Source organism: Lampetra fluviatilis, chromosome 61 (genome assembly GCF_964198595.1).
Source record: "Lampetra fluviatilis chromosome 61, kcLamFluv1.1, whole genome shotgun sequence".
NCBI classification, from domain to species: domain Eukaryota; kingdom Metazoa; phylum Chordata; class Hyperoartia; order Petromyzontiformes; family Petromyzontidae; genus Lampetra; species Lampetra fluviatilis.
Window position 1 is genome coordinate 371998 of NC_136335.1, and position 27270 is coordinate 399267.

Genomic DNA, 27270 nt, shown 5'->3' on the forward strand with positions numbered 1-27270 from the left:
TGAGCTGTCATTTGTGATAGCGAGGTCGCTTCTCAAAAGAGGTACACAGCTCAGTTACTCTAAACGGGTGACGTTGATTCTAAGTGTGGAGGGAAAACCCAGAGGACCCGGAGAAAAATCCACGTCACCACGGGAGAGAAAGATACACATAGACTCCAACTATGCAGCAGGCGTCAGGGTCTGGATCGAACCCACGAACTCCTGCATACTAGGCGAGGTGGTTAACATCTCGGGATGGAACCCATGATCTCCTGCATACCAGGCGAGGTAGTCAACATCTCCTAGCCACCGTGGCACCCCACAACAATGGTTGTCTTCCGCCTTCAACCCACCCCCCGCCATGTGAATGCGGAATTTCCACCACCGCCTTTTTAGGGACCGTAAAAAAAGGTGAGGGAAACACTCTCTCGTCGCTCGTTTAATCTGGTAATCACTCGAACCTTTTCCCTCCCCCTCCCCCCAAGTGATTGGTAACGGATTACTTCTGAGAAGTCGTCCTCGCTGTGCTCCCGGCGCCACTGACCCGTCGTCTCCTTGCAGGGATTTCCCGGCAGCGGTGGCGAGGGAGGCGTCACCGGTTCCCCAGGGCCCAAGGTGCGAGGCCTCCGACAGGCTCCTTCAGGGGTTTGAGCCCGACTTGCCGGGCTGTGCTCGGGATAGGCGACCGATAATAATCGGAATCTTGATTTGAGAATCGGAATGTTTATTTATACTGGAGGGGAAATCAGATGAGCTATAAAGCTCTTTTGTCACACGTCCAGTCGGGGCACGGGGTAAGAACGTTACGGGTGTAGTGACGCCCACACACGTCGTGACTTTCAAGATCCTTTATTCAGACAGCACGAACGCTGCCCAGGGCTGGTTCTTGAGGTTTGAGCTCCGTCTCCTCTCCAGCGTCCCCTCTCTCTCCCCGTGCTGTCTCCTTTGTACCTCCCAAGCCCCCCCACCCCCCCCCCTCTCTGGAAGCTTCCATCACCCCACTCCCTTCGGCCGATCTTGACCCTTCCCCACCAGCCTTTCTCAACCGTCCTTCTGCAGTCCACCACTCGCTTTTCCGCCTTTTTACCTTTCAAACATTTCCTGCAGTCCCTTTGGATTTTGCCGCCCAATCACTGCCGAGGCCTGTCTGCACCCAGGTGAGGCCTCGGCCTGCTTCCTGACTGTGTGTCTGACCGTACTCTCGTGTCGGGCAAGCGGTCTTATCTCGGTCATTACACAACGACAAGCAGTTACAAAACACACGACAGTTGTGCAAAGTACATGAAAGGTGAACAAATCACCCAACACACAAACAAACACAACACTAAACCATCCCCATCCTACCTGGGAGTGGCATTGGGCCGCTTGCCCAATGACACTCCCAGGCTGGTCCCCCGAGTCTCTCGCCTGGCCACACAGAATCTACCTGGGTGATTGTGCTCGTGGGTTAGCGGTCCTCCTGGGTGGTGGGTGGTTGTGGGTGATCGTGGGTGGTGGGTAGTGGGTGATCGTGGGTGGTGGGTAGTGGGTGATCGTGGGTGGTGGGTGGTGGGTGGTGGGTGATCGTGGGTGGTCGGTGCTCATGCACCACTGTCGACCAGCAGCATCAACATTACCAAGTTGTATGTTTTACACGATGACGCTCGTGTGTTGTGTTGTGACGATGATGATTGCAATGATGACGACGACGACGAAGACGATGATGACGAAGATGATGACGAAGACGATGATGATGACGACGACGACGATGATGATGAATCTGCTGTCGATGTGTGTGGCAGGGCGAGGTGGGGAAGCAGGGAGCTCCGGGGAAATGGGGACAACCCGGACTTAAGGTGGGCCTGGAGCGGTGTCGACCGCATTCACGACATCAGCAGTGACCAAAACATTTGTGTGTTGCTATTATCTTGGTAATCGTTTCTGTTTGTTGTATGTTTAGTTTGATATACATTTAATTTTTTATAGATTTTTTTATAGATTCATAATTTTTCTAATAATATAATATAATACTTTATACATTTTTTATATACACATACATTTTTTTGGCTTGAGCCCAGTACGAGCCGGTTTGCTTAAAAAAAACGGCACATTTGTTCCGGTGGCAACCCAATTGTTTTTTTGCCGTGCCTGGTGGTGGAGGGTTCACAACTCCAGTGGACACCTCACGCGATGGTGGAACGCAGAACAAGCGTTGCTCTTGAGCCTCATGTGTCTTCTTCCCCCTCGAAGGGACCCCGAGGGAACCCTGGAAGCTCCGGGAAGCCAGGTCCCCAGGTGAGTGACCCGCACGAGTCAACACGCCATGACAGCGTGGGCAGCGCGCGAGTCCTAGACATGCGGCGCGTGTGTGGTGCAGACCTAACCATAACCCGACCACGACTACTAAACTACTCTTGTTATTTCAAATAGTTAACGCCCACTGAGCTTTATAGATATTTTTCTGAAGCGACCTGGCTGTCACAAACGATAGTCCAACCAAGTGGGCTCATCATCATCAACATCGTCACGTGGATGTTTGTAGCAGCCAAATTACTCTAAATGCGTGACATCGATTCTAAAATGTGGAGGGAATAAACCGGAGGACCCGGAGACAAAACCAGCCGACCACAGGGAGAGAGACACCGCAAACTCCAAATAATGAGCGTTCATACACGTGTGGGAAGAAACCGGAGAACCCGGAGAAAAACAACGCGTGCGAGGGGGAAACGCTCTATCCCCGTACATTTTTGTCCGCGCTGCCTTCGACCTGGCGAGTTGGGGGAGGGGGGGGGGGAGCTTACGGCTCTTCGATGCCCGCCCCCCCCGGGGAACGGGGAGGGAGTTTGGCGCGACATCGGCGTGCGATCCGCCACAGCTGGCTTGCAGGCCGCGTGCGTAGCCGCCGTGTAAGAGCCCGAACCTTGACGCCGCCGACGTCGCAACCCCAACGGCAACGGGGATCGCCGCGCGCTGCGCCGGGAGCCCCCTGATCGGCGACGCCCCCTGTGCCCCCCTGTGCCCGCCTCTAGGGGAAGCCAGGGCAGCCTGGAGCCAAGGGCTTCCAAGGGCAGCCGGTGAGTACGGCCGCCCGGGCAGCCTCTGGAGACGACACCCACCGGCGGCTCCTCGCTTGTCGGGGCGGTCAAACGCAGCGGCGGCATCAGCTGCCAGCTCGCCCCCCTCTACCCCCCCCCCCCACCCCAACGTGAAGTGACGTCGCGGGGTGTGGACGGGCCGCCCCCCCCCCCCCCCCACGGCGTTCACCTCTCCCCCCCCCCCCACCCCCACCTGTAGGGCCTCTCTGCAAAGCCCGGAGTGGACGGTGAGACGGGGAAGCGAGGCCCGCCCGGGAGCCTCGGCCCCGCAGGCCCGAGAGGGCCTCCCGGGCCGCTGGGCCTACAGGTGAGACGACCCCCACCCCGAGTGACCGCCCCCCCCATGCCCCCTCCCCCACCTCCCCTTCCCATGCACCCAGTTTTTTTCCCTTTTCCCAAATTGCAAATCCGAGCCGAGCTCGTCCCGAAGAGGCTCTCACGGTTCGCGTGGTGTGTGCATGCCATGTGTGTTTGTGTGCCGTGTGTGTGTTCATGCCGTGTGTGTGTTCGTGCCGTGTGTGTGTGTGTGCTGTGTGTGTGCGTGTGTGTGTGTGTACGTGTTTGTGTGTGTGTGCCGTGTGTGTGCCGTGTGTGTGTGTGCATGCCGTGTGTGTGTGTGTGTGCGTGTGTGTGTGCCGTGTGTGTGTGTGCCGTGCGTGTCTGCATGCCATGTGTGTTTGTGTGCCGTGTGTGTGTGCGTGTGTGCCATGTTTGTAGGGTGAACAAGGTGACCCCGGTCTGGACGGCCAACCTGGAGACAAGGGAGATGTGGTAATAAAACAACAACAACAACCACAACAACAACCACAACAACAACCACAACAACAACACAAATGGAAACTTAAACTCTTCAGTAGCAGCGTGTGACTGTGGTGGTCCAGAACAAACCGTAATAACGGACAACGACGCACAGAGACTCATAGATACTCATAAAAACGCATAGACTAACACTGCCCATAGACTCCACACTACCCATAGACTCAACACTACCCATAAACTCAACACTACCCATAGACTCAACACTACCCATAGACTCAACACTTCCCATAGACTCAACACTGCCCATAGACTCAACACTGCCCATAGACTCAACACTACCCACAGACTCAACACTGCCCATAGACTCAACACTACCCATAGACTCAACACTGCCCGTAGACTAACACTACCCATAGACTAACACATAGACTAAAACTACCCATAGACTAACACTGCCCATAGACTAACACTACCCATAGACTAACACTACCCATAGACTCAACACTACTCATAGACTCAGCACTGCCCGTAGACTAACACTACCCATAGACTAACACATAGACTAACACTACCCATAGACTAACACTGCCCATAGCCTAACACTACCCATAGACTAACACTACCCATAGACTCAACACTGCCCATAGACTCAACACTGCCCATAGACTCAACACTACCCATAGACTCAACACTGCCCATAGACTAACACTACCCATAGACTCAACACTGCCCATAGACTCAACACTGCCCATAGACTCAACACTGCCCATAGACTCAACACTGCCCATAGACTCAACACTGCCCATAGACTCAACACTGCCCATAGACTCAACACTACCCATAGACTCAACACTGCCCATAGACTCAGCACCGCACCTCCGATGTAGCGCGGTTGGCTACGTACGGTGCGAAGGAAGTTCCTGACGACACAGAAGACCCTGGCAGAGTAAACTCCGCACTTCTCCTCCTCATTTGTCCCTCCGCCCGCCAGGGAGGACGGGGCCCCCCCGGGGAGCCAGGAGTGTCCGGGCTCGACGGGGAGCAGGTGAGTGACGCCGCTGCCATGAGCCGTGAGCTGCTGCTCAGTGTGCACCACGGAGCGATCTCGCGTTGTGACGTCGTCGCCGTCGTCGCCGTCGTCACAGCCACGGGCGCATTCTTCACCGCCCTGAATGGGTCTCAAGCGGCGTGGCTACGCGGCGAAGTTCATCGCAGTGACTCTGAAGACGGGAGATGTTGTTGTTTCCTCGCACTGAAGACGGGAGATCTCTCACTGGGACGTCTTCACAGTCGCCCCGATGCCTCCCCAAGGCACAAATCAGACTGTGACGTTGCAGCAGTTTCTAATGTGAACAACTTAAAATGTTATCTTTATTAGGCAATTCACGTTCAAATAATCATTATATTTTTACACAACAAACCTATTTATAGAAAAATATTTTTTATTAGAAATATTATTTCTCATCTCCAGCTGCTAGTGGATGAACCGCGCCTGCACAAATGGTAGCTCAACGGAATGGATCATCATCATCATCATCATGTGGACGTTGATAGCAGCCAAATGCTCTAAGTGCATGTTTCTAAATGTGGAGGGAAAAAACCAGAGGACCCAGAGAAACCCATGTGACCACGGGGCCAGAGAGAGACACGCACACTCCAAATATACAGCAGCAGGCGTCAGGGTCGGGATCGAACCCACGACCTCCTGTATACCGGGCGAGGGAGTTAACATCTCCTAGCCACCATGATGATGATGAGAGAGAGAGACACGCAAACTCCAAATATACAGCAGCAGGCGTCAGGGTCGGGATCGAACCCACGACCTCCTGCGTACCAGGTGAGGTAGTTAACATCTCCTAGCCACAGCGGCGCCCCAACGCCCCCACAGGCTCATTTGTTGCGAGCGAGCGAGCTGTTTGATTTCCAGCGTGAAGTTGGACGCGTTCTCCGCACGTACGCGTTGCGTGCACGTGTTGAACTTCGTTCGCCACCTTACGTAGGCTACTGTGCCAATTGGAGGCTGTACGGATGTGGAATTTGAAAGTCTGGTTTGGCCCTCGGTGAGCAAATGAGGCCCCCCCCCCCACGCCTGGCCTGGCTCTGTGGTTTCGTGTCGGGCGAGCGACCTCCAGTAAGCGAGTCTTGAGACTCAGTCTTGAGACTCAGTCTTGAGACTCAGTCTTGAGACTCAGTGAGGCCTTCTGTCTGTGTCTTCCCATCTAGGGCCTTCCCGGTGGAGATGGGGTGAAAGGAGAGTCGGGATCTAAAGGACCTCTGGTATTTACTCTCTGGGTGTTGCGTTCATTTTTCGGAGCTTTATACTGTGCCGAGAATCTGTCTGTGTGTGTCTGTCTGTGTGTGTCTGTTTGTGTGTGTGTCTGTGTGTGTCTGTGTGTCGACTCAGCCTCAAATGAGTACCTGGCACGGTGTGTAAACATCGCCACTGGAGAGACAAAGGCGGCCGGGCGTGGTGCTGGCCACCCAACCCCTTGTGTGCTGTCCCGGCCTTCATAGGTGCTACTTGCTACCAGCACTTGCCCCTACAGTCTGTTAAGGCTATCCGGAGGGTTTTTTTTTGTCTTTGCACAATGGGTACCCGGTGTTCAGGGGGCAGCGGTAGCATCGCGGTTAGCGAGCCGCGCCGCACAACCTGGCGACCCGAGTTCGGTTCCCGCTCACGGCCGGTCCTGGGCCTCCCCTTGGTCTGACGCGGCCTCAGGGGAGTATCTTGCGTGATGTATAGAAACGAAACTGGGAAGACAAAGACGGTGGTCGCCGCATTGCACGGCGCTTACAGATGCGCTCCTATGGCCGTCTGGAACGCCCTTCCGATATTAGGAAGCCACTGGAGCTGTTCCCTTTTGAATCATCGTCGTCTAGATTGACAAACAGATTTCTTGAAGTGAATTTTTGTGTTTAGTTTGTTGCCCTCCCACCGCACCTCCGATGAGCCCGCTTGGCCACGTGCGGCGTGACAGTAGTTCAACATCCGGCGACGTACGTACGTACGGAGCGTCGACAAGCGGAGGCTCGCCCGTGGACTGGTGCGGCCAGCTGGTTTTCATTCTGCCCATGTGCCCGTCCGCAGGGAGACAAGGGGGAGCGCGGGAGCTGGGGCCCGCCGGCTCCCAAAGGGGACAGCGGAGAGCAGGGGAGCGTGGGCCCCCGGGGGGCGTCGGGACCCCCAGGGAGAGAGGTGAGGCTCTGAGCAGCGATCGGATTTTTTAGGCCCTCGCCTTCCCGGCATCATCGTGGCGGCTCGTAGGGGGTACCTGGTGCGGTGTGTAGTCAACGTCAGCGCTGGGGAGACAAAGGTGACCGGGCGTGGTGCCGGCCGCCCCGCCCCCCTCGTTGTTGCGTGCCGGCCTTCGTAGGTGTTGCTACTCGCTAGCGGCACTTGCCCCCACAGTCTGATGAAGGCTACACTAAACTCAACTTGTTTTATTATTTTAGCAGGCGTCAAGCCCCGCTGAGCTATGTGGCGTTTTTTTATCAGAAGCGACCTGGCTATGACGAATGATAGCTCAACGAAGTGGGACATCATCGTGTGCAAGTTTAAAGCAGCCAATGACTCTAAACGCACGACGTCGATTCTAAATGTGGAGGGAAAAACCGGAGAGAGAGAGAGACACACAAATAGCAGGCGTCAGGGTCGGGATCAAATCCACGACCTCCTGCACCACGGTGGCTAGGAGATGTTAACTCCCTCGCCTGGTGTACAGGAGGTCGTGGGTTAGATCCCGACCCTGACGCCTGCTGCTGCTGCTGTATATTTGGAGTCTGCGTCTCTCTCTCTCATCATCATCATCACGGTGGCTAGGAGATGTTAACTCCCTCGCCTGGTGTACAGGAGGTCGTGGGTTAGATCCCGACCCTGACGCCTGCTGCTGCTGTATATTTGGAGTCTGCGTCTCTCTCTCCCCGTGGTCGCGTGGATTTTTCTCCGGGTCCTCCGGTTATTGTCACCGCATTTAGAGACACGCGTTTCCAGTGTTTTGGCTGCCGCTATACATTCCCCCACGACGACGACGACGACGAGAAGCCCACTTGGTTGAGCTATCATTCATGATGGCCAGGTGGTTTCTGAGAGAGAGCTGCCCAGCTCAACGGGGCCTTACGCCTGGTGAAATTCTACAGTTTTAGCTTCAATAGCATCGCAGGCGAGCGAGTAGCGAGTTAACACGGTTGGGGACCTTGTGTCGTGATGTCTCGCAGGGCGCGAGCGGACCGGGAGGCCAAGCTGGAGCGCAGGGCCCACGCGGAGAGAAGGTAGGCCGCCCCGAACACACGGCGGCACCCCCCCCCCCCCCCGCCCCCCCCCCGCACGCTCGGATGAGAGGGGAAACGCACAAGCGGAAAGAAACTCCATGCCAAAATGAGATCTCCTCTCTATCCCTCCCCCCAGCGTGGCTGCGGCTTCCACTCCCGGGCACCGTGCACGCTGGGCTTGCTGGTATCATGGGATACTTTCTTTTTTCGGTATCAAAGTATGAAAAGTAAGAATAGTGTTTTACCCTCTGTGTACGTACATTGCCGACGAGATGTCCCACCCCCCCAGGAGATTTTCCGGGTGAAATATTTTCACGATAAATGAAGCGTGCGGATCGCCATGTCTAAAAATGTCGGTTGATACCATAGGTTGGAGAAGAAAGTCAGCCGTGGTAATTTCACATTCCCATCGCGGTGACCAATCCACCCATGGCACAACCACCGGTTAGTACTGCAGTTGGAGAAGAAAGCGAACAGAATTGGATAAATAAGAAGTCAACCGCTTGACGTTTTGCAACGGTGAGATTTCAATGGCATTGAGATCATTGGCGTGTGACTCAAGGCCTCACCGTGTCTCTCTCTCTGTCTCTCTCTGTCTCTCTCTGTCTCTCTCAGGGTCCGCCCGGGCAGATTGGCCCTCCGGGCTCCGTTGGCCACATGGGAACGATGGGAAGCCCGGGGGAGACTGGTCCCAAAGGCGAGAAAGGCAACCGGGGATTGCTGGTACGAGGGGACAGCCACGGGGGGCACGGGGTATGGGGGGGGCACAGAGGGGGTGAGGGGCTACAGCAAGATACTGGAGAGACGAAGTCGGTCGGGCGCGGTGGTGCTGGCAACCCTTCCGCTCGTGCGCCGTGCCGGCCTGCATAGGTGGTGCCGCTCGCAAACAGCGCCTGCACCCCCAAAAGTCCGCGAAGGCTACACGGGGGGGGGGGGGGGGGGGGGGTTTGTATGGAGCTCACGGATCGGTGCGGGGTGAGCAGTGGCGTGGTGGTTGGCGTGCGGCGCTGCTAAGCCGGTGCTCCGTGTTCGATTCCCGCTCGCGCACAACGACAGTGGCGCTTGTGTGAACCCCTCCTGGGCCTCGCCTCGGTTGGCTCAGCCTCAACACGTCAGGACCGGGGAGACAAAGGCGGCCGGGCGTGGTATTGCCCGCACACCACCCCCTTCACGTGCCGTGCTGGCCTTCGTAGGTGCTCCCTAACGGCGCTTGCTCCCGGCAGCCTATGAAAGGCTCCACGCGGAATCGTTGTCTTTGTGACCTTCTCGGTTGTGGTCTCCCCCCCCCCCCCGCAGGGTCAGCCTGGACTGCAGGGGTCAAGCGGAGCAAGCGGACCCCTGGGCATCCCCGTACGTCCCTCTCCTCTCTCCCCCATTAAGCCCCCGGCACCAAATCACCGGCACACCACACCTCCGCCTCATGCCGCTTCTCGCGCGGAATTCTGCTCACATTTCTGTCGAGGTTACAAAGGGCAGCGGGCAGCAGGCATTGCTTTTCAAGGGATCGCCCGTGCTGGTTTGTTAATCATTTCATTGCAACATCTGCCCAGGGCCCCCTTGGCGAGCGAGGCTCGGAGGGGAAGGAGGGAAACACCGGAGACAAGGTACGGAAAGTGAGCGAGCGTCGAGTTGACGTCGGACCACTTGTGGCTGCAGGTCCTGGAGGAGGCAGCTGCTGTCCTCCTATTCAGAAGCGACCTGGCCACTAATGATGGCTCGACGTAGTGGCTTATCACGTGGAAATGTACATCAGGCAAATACTCTAAACGTGTGTTGATTCTAGATGTGGAGGGAAAAACCAGTGGACCTGGAAAAAAATCCACACAACCACGGGGAGAGCATGCAAACTCCAAATATACAGCAGGCGTCAGGGTCGCGATTGAACCCACGACCAACTGCATACCAGGCGAGGTCGTGAACATCTCGCCGCCGTGCTCTTGTTGAGAAGGCATCATGACTGGAGTTTGCGTGATGGTGGTTTATGCCTCTTGACGAGATCAGCAAGGTATTGCGGCTCATTAATGGCGGCCTTGTATCGCGTACCGCCCTAGGACATCCACGCTTGCGTGTGCCGTGCGTGTGCCGTGCGTGTGCCGTGCGTGTGCCGTGCGTGTGCCGTGCGCGTGCCGTGTGCGTCAGGGCGACGCGGGGCCAGACGGGACCTCGGGACCGACTGGAGCCGCCGGACTCACGGTGAGCACCCACGGCCCCATCCACTCACGTTGAGATGCAAGCGGTGCCCGTGTGAAATCCACAGCAAGAACATTTTTAAAAAGTGGCGGTTTGTCCTAACGGTGGAGGAGGCAGCTGCTGTCCTGGGAAGCTTTAAATGAAAATGTAAATATCTTGTTCTAGGAAAACCCGCCACTTTTTTCAAATTTTCTTGCTGTGGATTTCACACCTGATGATGATTGCTTGTGTTGCAGTCGAAACGTCGGGCGAATTTTGTATTGTTTAATATTTTTATAATTTTATTTTTTCCCTTCTACGTAACTTTACCGAAATAACCAAGGATATAGAACAAGAGATGTTAACTACCACGCCTGGTATACAGGAGGTCGTGGCTTCGATCCCGACCCTGACACCTGCTGTATATTTGGAGTTCCAATGTCTCTCTCCCCGTGATCACGTGGACTTTTCTCCGGGTCCTCCTGTTTTTCCCTCCACATTTAGAATCAACAACATCACGCGTTTGGAGTATCTGGCTGCAATTATTTCCACACGACGACAAGCGACTTTGTTGAGCTATTATTTGTGGGAAAGCGCTACAATAGAAAATAGTTCAGTTTAGTTAGTTTCAATAGTTTCAGCCACCCAAGCATGATGATTAAACCGGCTTCTCAAGTGTTGTCTCATCCCAGTTACCCGTGACTCGCGATGGAGACCCACAGACTCGCAGAGAGACCCATAGACTCACAGAGAGACCGATATACTTATTTAGAGACCCAGAGGCTCACGTAGAGGTCCGTAGGCTTACACAGAGACCCATAGACTTACATTGACGATTAGACTCACATTAGAGAGCCATATGTTCATATAGAGACCCATAGACCTCACAGAAATTATCCTGAACCTCTCCTAGGTGGACTCAGCTGTAAACGAGTATTTTTTGCGGTGTATAAACATCAGCAATGAGGATACAAATGCGGCCGGGCGTGGTCTTGGCCACCCACCCCCTCTTGTGCCGTGCCGGCCTTCAGAGGTGTCCGCCAACAGCACTTGCTCCAACCGTCTGTGCGGGCCGCGTGGGTGATCTTTGTCTGTGCCTTCCTTGTGGCAGGGCACAGGCGGCGTGCGTGGAGACAAGGGCGAGCCGGGCGGTGGAGGAGGCCGCGTAAGTTTCACCTCGGCCCGGTAGTCCGTCCGCAGTGCGGCGTCGCTCACAGCGCCCCTGTCGGTCCCCGGCTCGGCGAAGACTTCGTCCCATGGACTCAGCAGTGCTGAGTTGATGATGCAGTGTTGAGTCTATGGGCAGTGTTGAGTCTGTGGGCAGTGTTGAGTATGTGGGCAGTGTTGAGTCTGTGGGCAGTGTTGAGTCTGTGGGCAGTGTTGAGTCTGTGGGCAGTGTTGAGTCTATGGGCAGTGTTGAGTCTATGGGCAGTGTTGAGTCTGTGGGCAGTGTTGAGTCTGTGGGCAGTGTTGAGTCTGTGGGCAGTGTTGAGTCTATGGGCAGTGTTGAGGAGGCGACATCGTCGTCGTCGCTGCTGCTGCTGCTGTTGTTGTTTGCGCTCACAGGGATCGCTCGGAGGTCCCGGGGGCGCCGGAGCGGATGGCCCCAAGGGGGACATGGGCCCTCGGGGTCCCAAGGGGGATGCGGGAGCCACGGGGAAGCCAGGGCCCCCGGTGAGAGCCCCCCCTGGCGCTGGCGGTGCCCGCGCCGTTGCGTCGGCGTCACGCAAGGAGGGGGGGGGGGGGGCGCGTTTGCCACGTGGTTTAACGAGTCAGGGTCGAAGGTCAACGGAGTTTTTTTCGCTTTTTTATTTTCCCAGGTAAGGGCCCCACTGAGCTTATCGAGATCTGTTTTTCCAGAAACTCCCTGGCTATCGCAAGTGACAGCTCAACAAAGCTCCTTATCGTTGTCGTGCGGATATTTATAGCGGCGGCAGCAGCAGGCAAACAATCTGAAGGGCTGGGAGAAAAAATCCACGCGACCACGGGGATAGAGACACGCAAACTCCAAATATACAGCAGCAGCAGGCGTCGGGGTCGGGATCTAGCCCACGACCTCCTGCACACCAGGCGAGGGAGATGACATCTCCTAGCCACTGCGGCTCCCCAATAAGCATTGAGCCATTGGTGCTCAACTCCTGTTCACAGCCCTGCAGAGCCAGTGGTGGAAATTCCACATTTCTATGGCAAGGTCGAGTCGATCCTTGAGACAGACACTGTTCAAGTCTCCACCACATGGTGTGGCTTGTCGCATTCCATTCACGCTCACAGCCAACATCGGTGACGAAACATCTGAACCGGTCCTGGGCCTCCCCCCTCTGGTCGTCTCAGCCTCAAATGAGTAGCTGGTGCGCTGTGCAAACATCGCCACTGGGGAGACAAAGGCGGCCGGGCGTGGTGCTGGCCAGCCACCCCCTCGCGTGCCGTGCCGGCCTTCATAGGTGCTCGCTAACAGCACTTGACTCAGCCTCAGGTGAGTATCTTGTGTGATGTATAAACATCAGCACTGGGGAGACAAAGGCGGCCTGGAGTGGTCGCTGTTCCTTGCACCACCCCACGCGGCACGCCGGCCCTTAATAGGTGCTCGTGAAGAGCACTTGCCCTGACAGCCTGTTCAGGCTATATGGGGGACCTTTATCTGTTTCTGTGTACGTGACGTCCACAGGGCGTTGAAGGCCCTGCTGGTCCACCTGGCCCACGGGGACCTCCTGGCATCCCAGGAGCCGAGGTAGGAATGAATGAATGAATGAGTCGATGGGCGAATGAATCTGAAGATGATCCTCTTGTTGAGGACGCAGCCGCTGCCCTTGTAAATCTGCCCCTCTGCCTGGGACATGACAAGTTCCGACTGTCGTCAATTGCTTCGTTTTAATATCAATAACACAATGGCGCTCGAGGCAACGACGCATCCTCCCGCCGCTCTCTCCTCCTCCGCTGGCACTCGGAGGCGGCAGCTCGGCTCAGAATCGTCCTGGAGCAATCCGATGAGCTATAAAGCTCTTTGTCGCACATATCCAGTAAGGGCACGGGGTCAGAACGTTACAACAACAAGCGGTACGAAGGAAGCGCAAACTACGAACCGCGCCCAGTCCTCCTCCGCACGGCGGACCGGCCCCCTGCGGCCGGGCACCCCCAGTGGCAGCTGTCCCTGTGCGGCACGAGGCCGCTCGCTCTGAGCCCGTGCCCCCGACCGGACATCGGTGAGAAAGAGCTTCATAGCTCATCAGATTGCTCCGGCGGTGTGAAGACAGATTCTGATTCCCACTCCGGGCACCCGGCCCTCCCATCGTTGGGACGTTACGATCACATTTTGTCGAATATGGCAAAACGTGGACCGTGATTCCGGCACACGCAAGTGGCCGGCTCGTTCCCAACGACGCCACGGATTAATACCACACCACCGCACCACTGCACCACTGCACCACCGCACCACCGCACCACCGCACCACCGCACCACCGCACCACCGCACCACCGCACCACTGCACCACCGCACCACCGCATCAGGAACTGGAGGCGGCCCTGCCGGATCACAACTCCACGAACCTCTGCTCTGGAGTGGCGAATGACGCCACCCCCCATGTGCCATGATGTCCCCCCCCCCCCCCCAGGGCTCACCAGGACCCCAGGGGCAGAAGGGGGAGGCGGGGCGAGACGGCGTGCCGGTGAGACACATTTTCACCCTGCCTTGAAAAATGTTTTATATTTTTGTTTGTGACATACATGATGATGATGTGCAGCAATCCCTCGCCAACGCGCGGGGAGGGGGGGCGGGGTTCCTGAAAGCTGCCACGGTTGGAAATGCCAAGGCCTTGGGGGCAATGGGGGGGAGGGCGTTAGGGCAACCGCAGTCGCACTCGCCAAAGCCGAACGAGGTTGCCCATTCACTAAACACACAATAACATACAAACAAAATAACACAATAACACAACGTTGATGAGGACGAGGTAATGGGGGAGGTGGTTGTTAGAAGGAGGAGGAGGGAGGCTTTGCCCACCCTCTCTCCCGTCGTCACCTGGTGGTGGCAAGAGTTCGGTGGGAGGGAGCCGGGAGATGCGACGGTGATACACGGTGGGAGCGACGATTGTGGGGCGACTTGAACTCGCAAGCGCCGGTCACCGCGCTGAACCGCGGATACGCAAAACTCCGTACCCACGCGGTGAGCAAATCGGCATGCCGAAGGAAAACCGCGGATAGATAAGTACCGCGGATGCGAAAAACGCGTTCTATTTACGGTGAACACCCACGCCGCAGTATTGACCAGGGTGGCCGCTGGCCACGACGGCCCGGCCCTGGCGCGTGACGTCACGCGGCACCTTCGACGCCGGCCGCGAGTGGAGCGGGCGGCGCGTCGTGGCCACTCCGCGTACCCACAGGCCTCGGGGCCAGGCCTCGGGGCCAGGCCTCGGGGCCAGGCCTCGGGGCCAGGCCTCGGGGCCAGGCCTCGGGGCCAGGCCTCGGGGCCAGGCCTCGGGGCCAGGCCTCGGGGCCAGGCCTCGGGGCCAGGCCTCGTGGCCAGGCCTCGGGGCCAGGCCTCGTGGCCAGGCCTCGTGCCCACGCGGCAGTGCCCAGGGGTGGCCGCTGGGCACGGCGTGGCGTGAAGCTCTGCGTTAGTGCGGCGAACACGGCGCCGCTCGCTCCACGCTCGCCGCCAAACTCCGTGAGCGCGGCGCGCTAACTGCTGCGCCTCTGCTCCCCGCCAAGTGTATTCATTTTTTTTTACGTATTTTTTTATCAACAAAATTTGTATATACATTTTATTAAAATATAATTATTTTTCTATAACTTTTTATATATTTTGAAAAATTGTATTCTTTTATTTGAAATGTTAGATATATTTTGTATGTTTTTTTTATACTTCATTAAAATTTACATATATATATTTACATAATATATTTTTTCTATATATTTTTTTAAATTCATATATACGCATCCATTCATGTTGTTCCACAGGGGCCCCGTGGCCCGCTGGGTGCCGACGGCTGGGACGGACACAAGGGGGACAAGGTGAGCCAGTCCACAGCTGCCCTGCGTCCGACCCGGGTGCGCCTCCGCTGTGTGAGCGTGCGTACGTTCGTGTGTGCGTACGTGCGTTCGTATGTTCGTGCGTGCGTACGAGCGTGCGTACGAACGTGCGTGCGTGCGTTAAACTTTCTTCATCACCGGCACGTCCTGAGCACGTGGCGCTGGTGGCTTTCTACCGGCCATTGCCGAGCCGAGCCAGAAGCGAGCCGCGGTTACGCCGACCTCGCAAGGAGACCACCTGAATCGAGTCTCACCACCAGCGTCACACCAGAGCACAACGACACGGGGACAGCACGAGGACAATGCCACTCGCTTCAGAGCATTTGTAGCTCGGCGTGAGCGCACGTTGACCCACTTTTGCACCACACGTAGCCAACCGTGCTCATTGGAGGTGTGGTGGGGGGTGGGGACAAGAACAAACTAAAACACAAGCACGAGTTCTAGACAAGTGAGCTCTCAATCTAGAACCGGGATCAAATGTAGCGGCGCAGGCTCAGAGGATGTGGAGAACTCTCCCGGGTTCAGAGGTCACTCGTCCCCGTGTGGGGCGTCGTGCGACCGTTGTCTGCGCGCAGGGAGACACGGGCATCGACGGAGACCCGGGCACGCGGGGACCGCACGGCATCGTGGTACGCCAACCAACGCCAACCGCTGCCATCCAACCACCGCCACCAACCACCGCCACCAAACACCACCACCGCCACCAAACACCACCACCAAACACCACCGCCACCAACCACCACCACCAACCACCACCACCAACCACCGCCACCAACCACCGCCACCAACCACCGCCACCAACCACCGCCACCAACCACCACCAACCGCACGGCGGCCAGACCACATACTTCCCAGGACTGGGGAGGGGGGTGTGCAGTCCCCGAAATTTCAATTACAAAAAAAAGCCTTTATATATCCACGTGTTTTACAGTCAAAGTGTAATTCGTTTATCTTGGGTGAGGTCGTGTAGGAGGTATGTAATTTTATTTTGTACAATAACTCTCCGCCGCCCAACGGCAGAGCCAATGGGAATGAAGTTGTCAGGTGGTAGCGGACAGTGCCGGATTAAGCTGAGTGCGGGGCCTGTCACATATGTTTATAAAGGGGCCCTAAATAAATAAAAAACACGTAAATATTAAAACACAAATGTTTTACTTGCATAGTAAAGTAATTGTATTTTTTTATTAATATGCAGCCGGATAATACGACAAATCGCTAACCTTAAACACTCGGTCGTTCATAAAAGTTGAAGGCGGTATAGTACTATAGTAATAGAGCAAGTGCAGAATCACTGAACTGGAATTGATAGCTGGAAAGCGTTTAGCTCGGGGCACTTGACAGTGCGGGGCCCGTAGCTACTACACATGTAGCTACTTTTGCTACGAGGATAATCCAGCACTGGTGGCAAATATGTTCATTAATTTGGTTTGTCGGCAAAGCTGGAGGAATCGTGAAACGCCCAAGCTAAATGTTGACAAATTTTATGTAAGTGTAAAATAAAAACATTTCAGTAGTAGCAGTGGTATTTACTTAACTTTTTTCTATGAATCGCATAGACTCACGATCCCCTTTAACTTTTAACGTCCTCGCTACCGTCATACCAGTCGTGCTATGCCAGCCTCTGTAAACCCTCCCTACCCATGTGAAGTGCTTTGCTGCATTGCTCAGGTCGCCGTTGACAACGATTCGCTCGCCGGTCCTGGCCTGAAATGACCCGACTTGACCCATTGCAGGGAGAAGAGGGCAAGCCGGGCCTCGAAGGGGACCGCGGAGAGCCGGGCGCCAAGGTGCGTGCGCTCCCAGCCTGCCGCGCCGCCGCGCCTGTTGAGGCTGCACCGTTAAGGTCGCACTCATCGCGCGCTCGGTGCTCGCCGCAAATGACCCACGGTAGCTTTGGTGGTCTCGTCAAGGTGCATGAGCCATCATCACGCGAACTCCGGTCATCCTCGCAGCAGCAGCAGCAGCAGCGTGTTTTGGCTGACCATCGAATAAAGACGGTCACCGCATCACCGCGCAGCGCTTTTCGGACGCGCTTCTGCGGCCGTCTGGAACACTCTTGCGATATTAGGTAGCCACTGGAGCTATGCACTCTTAAGTCTCTAGATGAAAAAAAAAAATAGAACTGCTTTTTGTGTTTAGTTTGTTGTCCTTCCCCCGCACCTCCGATTAGCACAGTTGGCTCCGTACGGTGCAAAAGAAGTTCAACATTCATACGGGGGATCTTTGTCTTTGTTGGTTGTAATCATGAGTGTTCCTGTCTGCTTGTGTGCGTTGGTGTATGCACGCGCTTGTGTGTTTCTCTGTGTGTTTGTGTGTTTGTTTGTGTGTGTTTGCGTGCGCACGTGGCTGCATGCGTTTAGGGGAAACCGGGAGCCCAAGGCCCTCGTGGGATTCCAGGCCCTGTGGGTCCCCCGGTGAGCATCACGCATCCTGTCCACCACAGACGAAACCCAGACAGGTGATAGCTCTATTGGGCCGGTGGATGGGTGGGCGAGTGAGTGGGTGGGTGAATGAGCAGGTGAGTTGGTGGGTGGGTTGGTCAGTGAATGAGTGGGTGGGTTGGTAAGTGAATGAGCGAGTTGATGAGTGAATGAATGAGTGGGTTGGTGAGTGAATGAGCCAGTGAGTGTGGGTGGGTTGGTGAGTGAATGAGCAAATGAGACCTTTTTTTTTATGAACCCTCATCCATTCTTGGTGAGGTCTAAATTCCTTTGTTGGTGAGACCTGTTTCCTCTGCTTGGTGAGGCCTGAAACAAAAATCTAAATGCCGATTTGTGAGGCCCATGTTTGCCCACGCAGGGCATCCCGGGACTGAGGGGAGAGAAGGGGAAAGCGGGAAGGAAAGGAGAGAAGGTGAGTGGGGTGACACCGCCACGGCCGAGGTCAAATTGACGACGCGTGGGATCTGCGCAGCCACTGCACGCATGAAAAAAGAAAATCTCTCGGCCTTAGCCCGACCACCGACTCAGCAGAACTGCATGCGCTTGGCCGATGTGTTGTTTAGAATCGCCGACTCACAAGGGTTTGAGCAAAGGGGCGAGCGGCGTAAACGTGGATGCGGTTTCCTCCTCATTAGAGACTCGTCGGTACAGCGGAGTCATCAGTGCAGTGCCGGATGATCCTCGTAGCAAAAGTAGCTACATATGTAGTAGCTACGGGCCCCGCACGTTCAAGGGCCCCACGCTAAATGCTTTCAAGCTGTCAATTCCGGTTCAGTAATTCTGCACGTGCTCTATTACTATAGTACTATACTGCCTTCAAATTTTATGAATGACCAGGTGTTTAAGGTTAGCGATTTGTCGTATTATCTGGCCGTGTAGCAATTAAAAAAATACAATTACTTTACTATGCAAGTGAAAAATGTGTTTGAATCTTTACGTGTTTATTTTTTTATTAAGGGCCCCTTTGTAACAACATCTGCTACAGGCCCCGCACTAGCTTAGTCCAGCACTGCATCAGTGTGTTGCTTGCTGCTGTGTATGCCGCCGGGAGCCTCGTATGCGGAGGGGACTGGTACCCTTCCCGCCTGAGCGATCGCCTAGAGGGAGTGATCATTCACACGTGGAAAACTGTGCGCGATGCGTTATCGTTATTGTTGTTGCACGACTGACAATAAACAGGAGTTTAAATGTCCCGGGAAGATGGGACAGATTTATCCCAGGGCAGCAGCTGCCTCCTCAACACGAGGACGATCCCGAGAAACAGGTGGCGACCCCCTGTCCTCTGTCTGCTCGCTCACTCGCTGACCCACTCGCTGACCCACCGATCCGCCCACCCAGTGCGTTGAAGTAAAGTGAAGCGACTCCCAAGAGCCACACGACGTGGGGGATTCCCTCATCCAGCAGTGGAATTGACGCAAAGGGACCGTGCCTGTGTGCATCATCCAGGTTCGGGTCGATAGCGATGAGAATGATAGCCTTTTGGGGTAACGATGGGATTGAGTGAGTAATCAAACTAATGAATCCATTGGATGCAGGGCGAGACCGGACAGAAGGGAGAGCCTGGGGAACCAGGAGAAGCTGGAATCAAGGTATGGCCCAAACATTTTCGTTGACTTCCTGGTGTTTTTTTGGGGCCTTTTCAGCAAAATCTTATTTCGATGTCGCTCAAATTCTAAATGCCGTGCGGTTTTGCTCTCCAGCACAGCGGTGATGCCGAACTCGTAACTAATCACCACGTTCTGTTCACGTGACAAACCTGACGAATTGGCTGCGTCGGGTGGTGGCGGGTTTAACGACGCGTTTGACCTTTGTGCGACCTACCCCGACGGCACTTTTATCGCGTCCAGTTTTAGTCCATCGGTGCCGTGGGGGGGGGGGGTGACGCTGCCCAGCTGTGGCGCTCAGCTGTGGGCTCGGAGGTCGCCGTGACCCCCGCGTGTGTTTGTGTGTCCAGGGTCTCACGGGGACACTGGGGAAGAAGGGGACGCTGGGACAGAAAGGCCTCCAGGTAGCAGCCCTTTCATCTCACTCCCCTCTCATCTTACTCGACTCTCATCTCTCTACCCCCTCTCATCTCACTCTACCCCCCCCCCCCATCTCACTCCCCTCTCATCTCACTCCCCTCTCATCTCACTCGACTCTCATCTCTCTACCCCCCTCTTATCTCACTCTACCCCCCTCTCATCTCACTCTACTCTCATCTCTCTACCCCCCTCTCATCTCACTCCCCTCTCATCTCACTCCCCCCTCATCTCACTCCCCCCTCATCTCACTCCCCTCTCATCTCACTCCCCTCTCATCTCACTCTACTCTCATCTCTCTACCCCCCTCTCATCTCTCTACCCCCCTCTCATCTCACTCTACCCCCCCCCCCATCTCACTCCCCTCTCACTCCCCTCTCATCTCACTCTACTCTCATCTCTCTACCCCCCTCTCATCTCACTCCCCTCTCATCTCACTCCCCTCTCATCTCACTCCCCTCTCATCTCACTCGACTCTCATCTCTCTACCCCCCTCTCATCTCACTCTACCCCCCTCTCATCTCACTCTACTCTCATCTCTCTACCCCCCTCTCATCTCACTCCCCTCTCATCTCACTCCCCTCTCATCTCACTCTACTCTCATCTCTCTACCCCCCTCTCATCTCACTCTACCCCCCTCTCATCTCACTCTACTCTCATCTCTCTACCCCCCTCTCATCTCACTCTACCCCCCTCTCATCTCACTCTACCCCCCTCTCATCTCACTCTACCCCCCTCTCATCTCACTCTACCCCCCTCTCATCTCACTCTACTCTCATCTCTCTACCCCCCTCTCATCTCACTCCGCTCCGCTCGCTCTCCTGCCTCTCATCTCCCCACCCTCTTGCTGGTGCCGTCTCCCCTGCCGCTCGCTCACCGCGCCCCCTACTGACTACTGACTGCTGGCTCACCGCGCCCCCTACTGACTACTGACTGCTGGCTCACCGCACCCCCTACTGACTACTGACTGCTGGCTCACCGCGCCCCCTACTGACTACTGACTGCTGGCTCACCGCGCCCCCTACTGACTACTGACTGCTGGCTCACCGCGCCCCCTACTGACTACTGACTGCTGGCTCACCGCACCCCCTACTGACTGACTGCTGGCTCACCGCGCCCCCTACTGACTACTGACTGCTGGCTCACCGCGCCCCCTACTGACTACTGACTGCTGGCTCACCGCACCCCCTACTGACTACTGACTGCTGGCTCACCGCACCCCCTACTGACTGCTGACTGCTGGCTCACCGCGCCCCCTACTGACTACTGACTGCTGGCTCACCGCGCCCCCTACTGACTACTGACTGCTGGCTCACCGCACCCCCTACTGACTACTGACTGCTGGCTCACCGCGCCCCCTACTGACTACTGACTGCTGGCTCACCGCACCCCCTACTGACTACTGACTGCTGGCTCACCGCGCCCCCTACTGACTACTGACTGCTGGCTCACCGTGCCCCCTACTGACTGACTGCTGGCTCACCGCGCCCCCTACTGACTACTGACTGCTGGCTCACCGCACCCCCTACTGACTACTGACTGCTGGCTCACCGCGCCCCCTACTGACTACTGACTGCTGGCTCACCGCGCCCCCTACTGACTACTGACTACTGACTGCTGGCTCACCGCACCCCCTACTGACTGCTGGCGGCTGCTGGCTGCTGGTTGCTCTCCGCTGTGCCTGCAGGGGCTGAGCGGCGTCTCTGGACCCCCGGGACTCTTGGGACCCCCAGGAATGCCGGTGAGTGAGTGACCCCCCCCCCGTCCTCCCCCCCCGCCCCCCCCCCCATTGCCACACCGGCAGGGAAGACACCCGGGGTGCGTTCAACGGGCTCAGCGCTCCGGAGCGCTTCCCCTATCCGCCATTAGCGGCAGCCCGGGGCGTTGCATCGTACGTACGTTGAACTTCTTTCGCACCGTACGTAGCCAGCCGCGCTCATCGGAGGCGACAGGGTGAAGGACAACAAGCTACCACGCGGAAAGCAGCTCTCAAGAAACGAGTTTGTCATTATCGATGATTTCGAGGTGCAGCATTGCTGCCTGTGCCTCCCAGTGGCGTCCTGACATCGTAAGGGAGAGAGTCCCACACCACCACAGCAGGCGCAAGCGGTGGCGATGTAGTCAACGTCGCCACTGGGGAGACAGAGGCGGCCGGGCGTGGTGCTGGCCTCCCACCCCCTCGCGTGCCGTGCCGGCCTTCATAGGTGCTCGCTTACAGCACTTGCCGTGACAGTGTGCGAAGGCGAAACAGGGGGGGGGGGGGGGGTCTTTGTAATTTATAGCGGAGGCCAAATAACTCTTCTTAAACACGTGACGCTGATTCTGAATGTGGAGGGAAAACCTGTCAGGACCCTGGAGAAAAATCCACCCGACCACGGGGAGAACACGAAGACTCCAAATACACAGCAGCAGGCGTCGTCCAGGTCGACCTCCTGTAGACCAGGCGAGGGAGTTAACCCAAACCACGTGATGAGTTTGTGATGATGTTTTTGTAATTTGTTTTTCTCGCCGCTCTCTGTCGGTTCTCTCACTCTGCCTGTACAGGGACTGTTTGGAATGAAGGTACGACCACCGCACACACACAACAACAACCACCATTCGCCACTGAGTGGCGGTGACGTCACCACGGCGCTTGTGCCAGGCTAGGGGCACTTTAATGTCACGTTAAGTGTCAAACGCTCGCTGGCAGGAGGTTCACGGGACAGACCCTGCAGGTCCCGTGGGTTGACTGATGACTGGCAGAGGCACCACCTGTGCCCCCCAATGTGCACACACACACACACACCCACGTGCACACACACCCACGTGCACGCACTCACACACGTGCACACACACACGCACAAACAGGCACACACCCACGTGCACACACAGGTGCACGCACACGCACGCACACACAGGCACGTGCACACACACACGTGCACACACACACGTGCACACACAGGCACACACACACCCACGTGCACACACACGCACGCACACACACACACACACACGTGCACACACACACGCACACACATGCACATGCACCCACGTGCACGTACGGGCGCCGGGTTTCCTGCTGCGAACTCCGTCGGGGTTCACTCCGTCGGGGTTCACTCCGTCGGGGTACACTCCGTCGGGGTTCACTCCGTCGGGGTTCACTCCGTCGGGGTTCACTCCGTCGGGGTTCACTCCGTCGGGGTTCACTCCGTCGGGGTTCACTCCGTCCCTCGTGGCATCGGAGTCCGGTCCCATTCCTCTCGTGGCTCCACGCCGAGCTGCCGTTCCAGTGCCACGTCCCGACTCGGTCCCATCGCCGGGAGACTTCTGCACGCGCGCGTGTGTGTGTGTGTGTACGCGCGTGTGTGTGTGTGTGTACGCGCGTGTGTGTGTACGCGCGTGTGTGTGTACGCGCGTGTGTGTGTACACGCGTGTGTGTGTACACGCGTGTGTACGCGTGTGTGTGTACGCGCGTGTGTGTGTGTGTGTGTACGCGCGTGTGTGTGTACGCGCGTGTGTGTACGCGCGTGTGTGTACGCGTGTGTGTACGCGCGTGTGTGTACGCGCGTGTGTACGCGCGTGTGTGTGTACGCGCGTGTGTGTACGCGCGTGTGTGTCCATGTGTGCGTGCATACACGCGTGTGTGTGTGTGTCCGTGTGTGTGCCCGTGTGTGCCCGTGTGGGGAGCGGTGGTGTAGCGGTTAGCGTGCTGTGCCAGGAACCTGGCGTCCCGAGTTCGACTCCTGCTCACGGCCAACACCAGTGACGATTATCTGAACCGTTCCACAAATGAGTACCCGGTGCGGTGTGTACACATCCCTACGAGGGAGACAAAGGCGGCCGGGCGTGGTGCTGGCCACACCAGCGCCCCTCGCGCGCCGTGTTGGCTTTCGTAGGTGCCGCTCGCCGACGGCACTTTCCCCAGCAGCCTGTGTGGGCTGTACGGGGGGGGGAGCACCTTTGTCTTTGTTACCTGTCTCTCTTCCCCCAGGGAGAAAAGGGAATCAAGGGAGAGAGCGGACCCAAGGGATCGCCTGGCCCCCCGGTAGGTAAATTCAGCATTCACGTTACGCAAGAAGCAGTCGAACTAAAAACACGTTTTTCCATTTCTACCAGGTTCAGGCCCCACTGAGCCGTATCGCAATTTGTTTTCAGAAGCGACCTGTTCCATCGCACAATGATCGCCGTCGCAAAACACCTCCCCCATCACCGTCATCATCATCACGTGGACATTCACAGCAGCAGCCAAACAGTCTGAAGCGCGCGACGTCGACTCGAGATGTGGAGGGCGACAATCGCAGTGACCCCGAGGCAAACTCCACGCACTCAGGGTGCGGGATTTGGTTCATTGATGACGTCGTCTTGCTCTAGTTAAGACGGGAAGCAGGTGCATTGCTTCACTCTTCTGGCAAATCGCCCGATAGTGCTGAATGTAATTACCGGCGAAATGTCGCATTCAAATTGTCGATGTTGTGGATTTATTCTCCAACACACCGGCGGGCCGAAGTAGTAAACTGAACTATACACTACACCATGGGACCTCCTTTGCCAGTGTCAAAATATAAGAATAGGGTTTCCCCCTTTTTTCTGGCAACAAAACAGTTGTGTTAAGATGTTAAAACACCAAACTGAAACCTTTTGCAAGGAATCACGTCTGCAATTAACCACAATACTTGTGGTGAAAATATAAACAAACAAAACACACCCTGACAGTATCTGCATTGTCTTTGAAACTGATTGTCCCACACCAGAGACAGCTTTCGTCTCAAACAGCTGTCCGCCTTTTGGCGGGCGCGCTCTGTCGCCTTCACCGCTGCACGGAGCGGGTGATGTCGCTCGAATAACTCCGATGACCGCATGGGGAGGCCCTCGCCCTGCAGAAATATTCAGAATTTTTGTTGCTGTCACTGAAACGGGGAAATCTTTTTTTCCGTTCCTCCTCCTTCCTCTCCTCCCGTCGCCGCTCGCCGTCAGGGCCGGCCGGGGCCTCCCGGCCCCCCGGGCCCCAGCGCGGTCGCCACCGGAGCGGCCCTCGTCAAGGTGAGAAGTTACGCGGCGCCGGTGGGCGGGCGGCGCGGGGGGTCCGGCCACACCACCCCCTGGCGGCCACACCACCCCCTGGCGGCCACACCACCCCCTCGCGGCCACACCACCCCCTGGCGGCCACACCACCCCCTGGCGGCCACACCACCCCCTCGCGGCCACACCACCCCCTCGCGGCCACACCACCCCCTGGTGGCCACACCACCCCCTGGTGGCCACACCACCCCCTCGCGGCCACACCACCCCCTGGTGGCCACACCACCCCCTCGCGGCCACACCACCCCCTGGCGGCCACACCACCCCCTGGCGGCCACACCACCCCCTGGCGGCCACACCACCCCCTGGTGGCCACACCACCCCCTCGCGGCCACACCACCCCCTGGTGGCCACACCACCCCCTCGCGGCCACACCACCCCCTGGCGGCCACACCACCCCCTGGCGGCCACACCACCCCCTCGTGGCCACACCACCCCCTGGTGGCCACACCACCCCCTGGTGGCCACACCACCCCCTCGCGGCCACACCACCCCCTCGCGGCCACACCACCCCCTCGTGGCCACACCACCCCCCTCGTGGCCACACCACCCCCTCGCGGCCACACCACCCCCTGGCGGCCACACCACCCCCTCGCGGCCACACCACCCCCTCGCGGCCACACCACCCCCTCGTGGCCACACCACCCCCTGGTGGCCACACCACCCCCTCGCGGCCACACCACCCCCTGGCGGCCACACCACCCCCTCGCGGCCACACCACCCCCTGGCGGCCACACCACCCCCTCGCGGCCACACCACCCCCTCGCAACCACACCACCCCCTGGCGGCCACACCACCCCCTCGCGGCCACACCACCCCCTGGCGGCCACACCACCCCCCTCGCGGCCACACCACCCCCTGGCGGCCACACCACCCCCTCGCGGCCACACCACCCCCTCGCAACCACACCACCCCCTGGCGGCCACACCACCCCCTCGCGGCCACACCACCCCCTGGCGGCCACACCACCCCCTCGCGGCCACACCACCCCCTCGCGGCCACACCACCCCCTCGCGGCCACACCACCCCCCTCGCGGCCACACCACCCCCTCGCGGCCACACCACCCCCTCGCGGCCACACCACCCCCTCGCAACCACACCACCCCCTCGCGGCCACACCACCCCCTGGCGGCCACACCACCCCCTCGCGGCCACACCACCCCCTCGCGGCCACACCACCCCCTCGCGGCCACACCACCCCCTCGCGGCCACACCACCCCCTCGTGGCCACACCACCCCCTCGTGGCCACACCACCCCATCGTGGCCACACCACCCCCTCGTGGCCACACCACCCCATCGTGGCCACACCACCCCATCGTGGCCACACCACCCCCTCGTGGCCACACCACCCCATCGTGGCCACACCACCCCATCGTGGCCACACCACCCCCTCGCGGCCACACCACCCTCTCGCGGCAGCTGCTCGCCCACGGCACTTGCCCCCAGCGGGCTGTTGAAGGCTACACGGGGGATCTTTGCCTCTGTTGTCTCCGCAGCAGATGCTCTCTGCGGGCTCCGCGGCCACGACGACGCGGGGGCCCCCCTCTCCCCGCACGGCAGGGCCCCCCAACGCGGTGAGAGCCCAATACGACTCAGGCCAGCCTAAGGCAGACCGCGTGTCCCGCGTGAAACTAAAACTACAGGCCACTCCTCTACTTACGAACACTCGACTCACGAACTTTCGGAGATACGAACAAACCCGGTTCGTACGTCCAGTGGTCCGTTCGGACCGAGCGTCGTGAGGTCAACCGCCCCGCGCAAGTGATGGCGGTGGTGGCATCTTCATCTACGGGAAACGATACCATTTTTTAAAGCCATTCCCCGTGTTCAGTGTACATGCCGTACAACACGTTTGGAATCGACAGGAGTAAAGTTGGACTTACGAACAATTCGACTTATGAACAGACCTCTGGAACCTAACTCGTTCGTAAGTAGAGGAGTCCCTGTGTGAACATTATTTTTATATTTACCAGGTGTAAGGCCTCACTCGGCTACGTAGCCCAACGAAGTGGTGGCTTGTCGTCGTCGTGCGGAGATGTATTGCAGCCGAACACTCTAAACGCGCGACGTCGTCGACTCTAAATGTGGGAGGGGAAAAGACCGGAGGACCCCGAGAAAGAATCGCCGTGGCCGCCATGGGGTGGGAGAGGCACGCCGCGACCTCCCGGCGTCAGGGGTCAGGGGTCGGGATCGAGTCCCACGATCTCCTGCATACCGGGCGAGGTCAAGCGAGCGAGGGGACTCCCCCTCCCCCCCTCCCCCCCTCTCCCCCCCCTCCCCCGTGGCGCAGCGCGCCGTCGCCAACGACGCGGACTCTGCGCTGCTGGCGCTGCTGCTGGCGAGGCTTGGCGCCCTGGGGAGCCGGGCGGAGCTGGCGCTGGGCGAGCTGCAGGGCACGCGCCAGCGCCCCGCCACCACCTGCCGGGACCTCGCGCTCTGCCGGCCCGGCCTCAGCGACGGTAGCAGCCGGCGGCAC

At 57.7% G+C, this 27270-nt stretch overlaps 2 protein-coding genes across 2 annotated transcripts in view; both read left to right on the forward strand.

The window, feature by feature from the left end:
* LOC144951221 (uncharacterized) overlaps positions 1 to 6960 on the forward strand; it is a 26696-nt gene extending 19736 nt beyond the window's left edge. The window contains exons 20-28 of the mRNA XM_078881370.1: positions 541 to 594; positions 1761 to 1814; positions 2209 to 2253; positions 2988 to 3032; positions 3253 to 3360; positions 3771 to 3824; positions 4804 to 4857; positions 6036 to 6089; positions 6901 to 6960. Of these exons, the coding sequence (XP_078737496.1) occupies positions 541 to 594; positions 1761 to 1814; positions 2209 to 2253; positions 2988 to 3032; positions 3253 to 3360; positions 3771 to 3824; positions 4804 to 4857; positions 6036 to 6060 (439 nt within the window). The 3' untranslated portion in view covers positions 6061 to 6089; positions 6901 to 6960. The remainder of the gene's footprint in view (positions 1 to 540; positions 595 to 1760; positions 1815 to 2208; positions 2254 to 2987; positions 3033 to 3252; positions 3361 to 3770; positions 3825 to 4803; positions 4858 to 6035; positions 6090 to 6900) is intronic.
* LOC144951222 (uncharacterized) overlaps positions 6401 to 27270 on the forward strand; it is a 24774-nt gene continuing 3904 nt past the window's right edge. The window contains exons 1-24 of the mRNA XM_078881371.1: positions 6401 to 6439; positions 6901 to 7008; positions 8028 to 8081; positions 8697 to 8804; positions 9378 to 9431; positions 9632 to 9685; positions 10221 to 10274; positions 11362 to 11415; positions 11817 to 11924; positions 12916 to 12978; positions 13860 to 13913; positions 15202 to 15255; positions 15849 to 15902; positions 17007 to 17060; positions 17634 to 17687; positions 18073 to 18126; positions 19250 to 19303; positions 19669 to 19722; positions 21423 to 21476; positions 22280 to 22297; positions 23706 to 23759; positions 24689 to 24754; positions 26291 to 26368; positions 27085 to 27253. Of these exons, the coding sequence (XP_078737497.1) occupies positions 6401 to 6439; positions 6901 to 7008; positions 8028 to 8081; positions 8697 to 8804; positions 9378 to 9431; positions 9632 to 9685; positions 10221 to 10274; positions 11362 to 11415; positions 11817 to 11924; positions 12916 to 12978; positions 13860 to 13913; positions 15202 to 15255; positions 15849 to 15902; positions 17007 to 17060; positions 17634 to 17687; positions 18073 to 18126; positions 19250 to 19303; positions 19669 to 19722; positions 21423 to 21476; positions 22280 to 22297; positions 23706 to 23759; positions 24689 to 24754; positions 26291 to 26368; positions 27085 to 27253 (1567 nt within the window). The remainder of the gene's footprint in view (positions 6440 to 6900; positions 7009 to 8027; positions 8082 to 8696; positions 8805 to 9377; positions 9432 to 9631; positions 9686 to 10220; positions 10275 to 11361; positions 11416 to 11816; positions 11925 to 12915; positions 12979 to 13859; positions 13914 to 15201; positions 15256 to 15848; positions 15903 to 17006; positions 17061 to 17633; positions 17688 to 18072; positions 18127 to 19249; positions 19304 to 19668; positions 19723 to 21422; positions 21477 to 22279; positions 22298 to 23705; positions 23760 to 24688; positions 24755 to 26290; positions 26369 to 27084; positions 27254 to 27270) is intronic.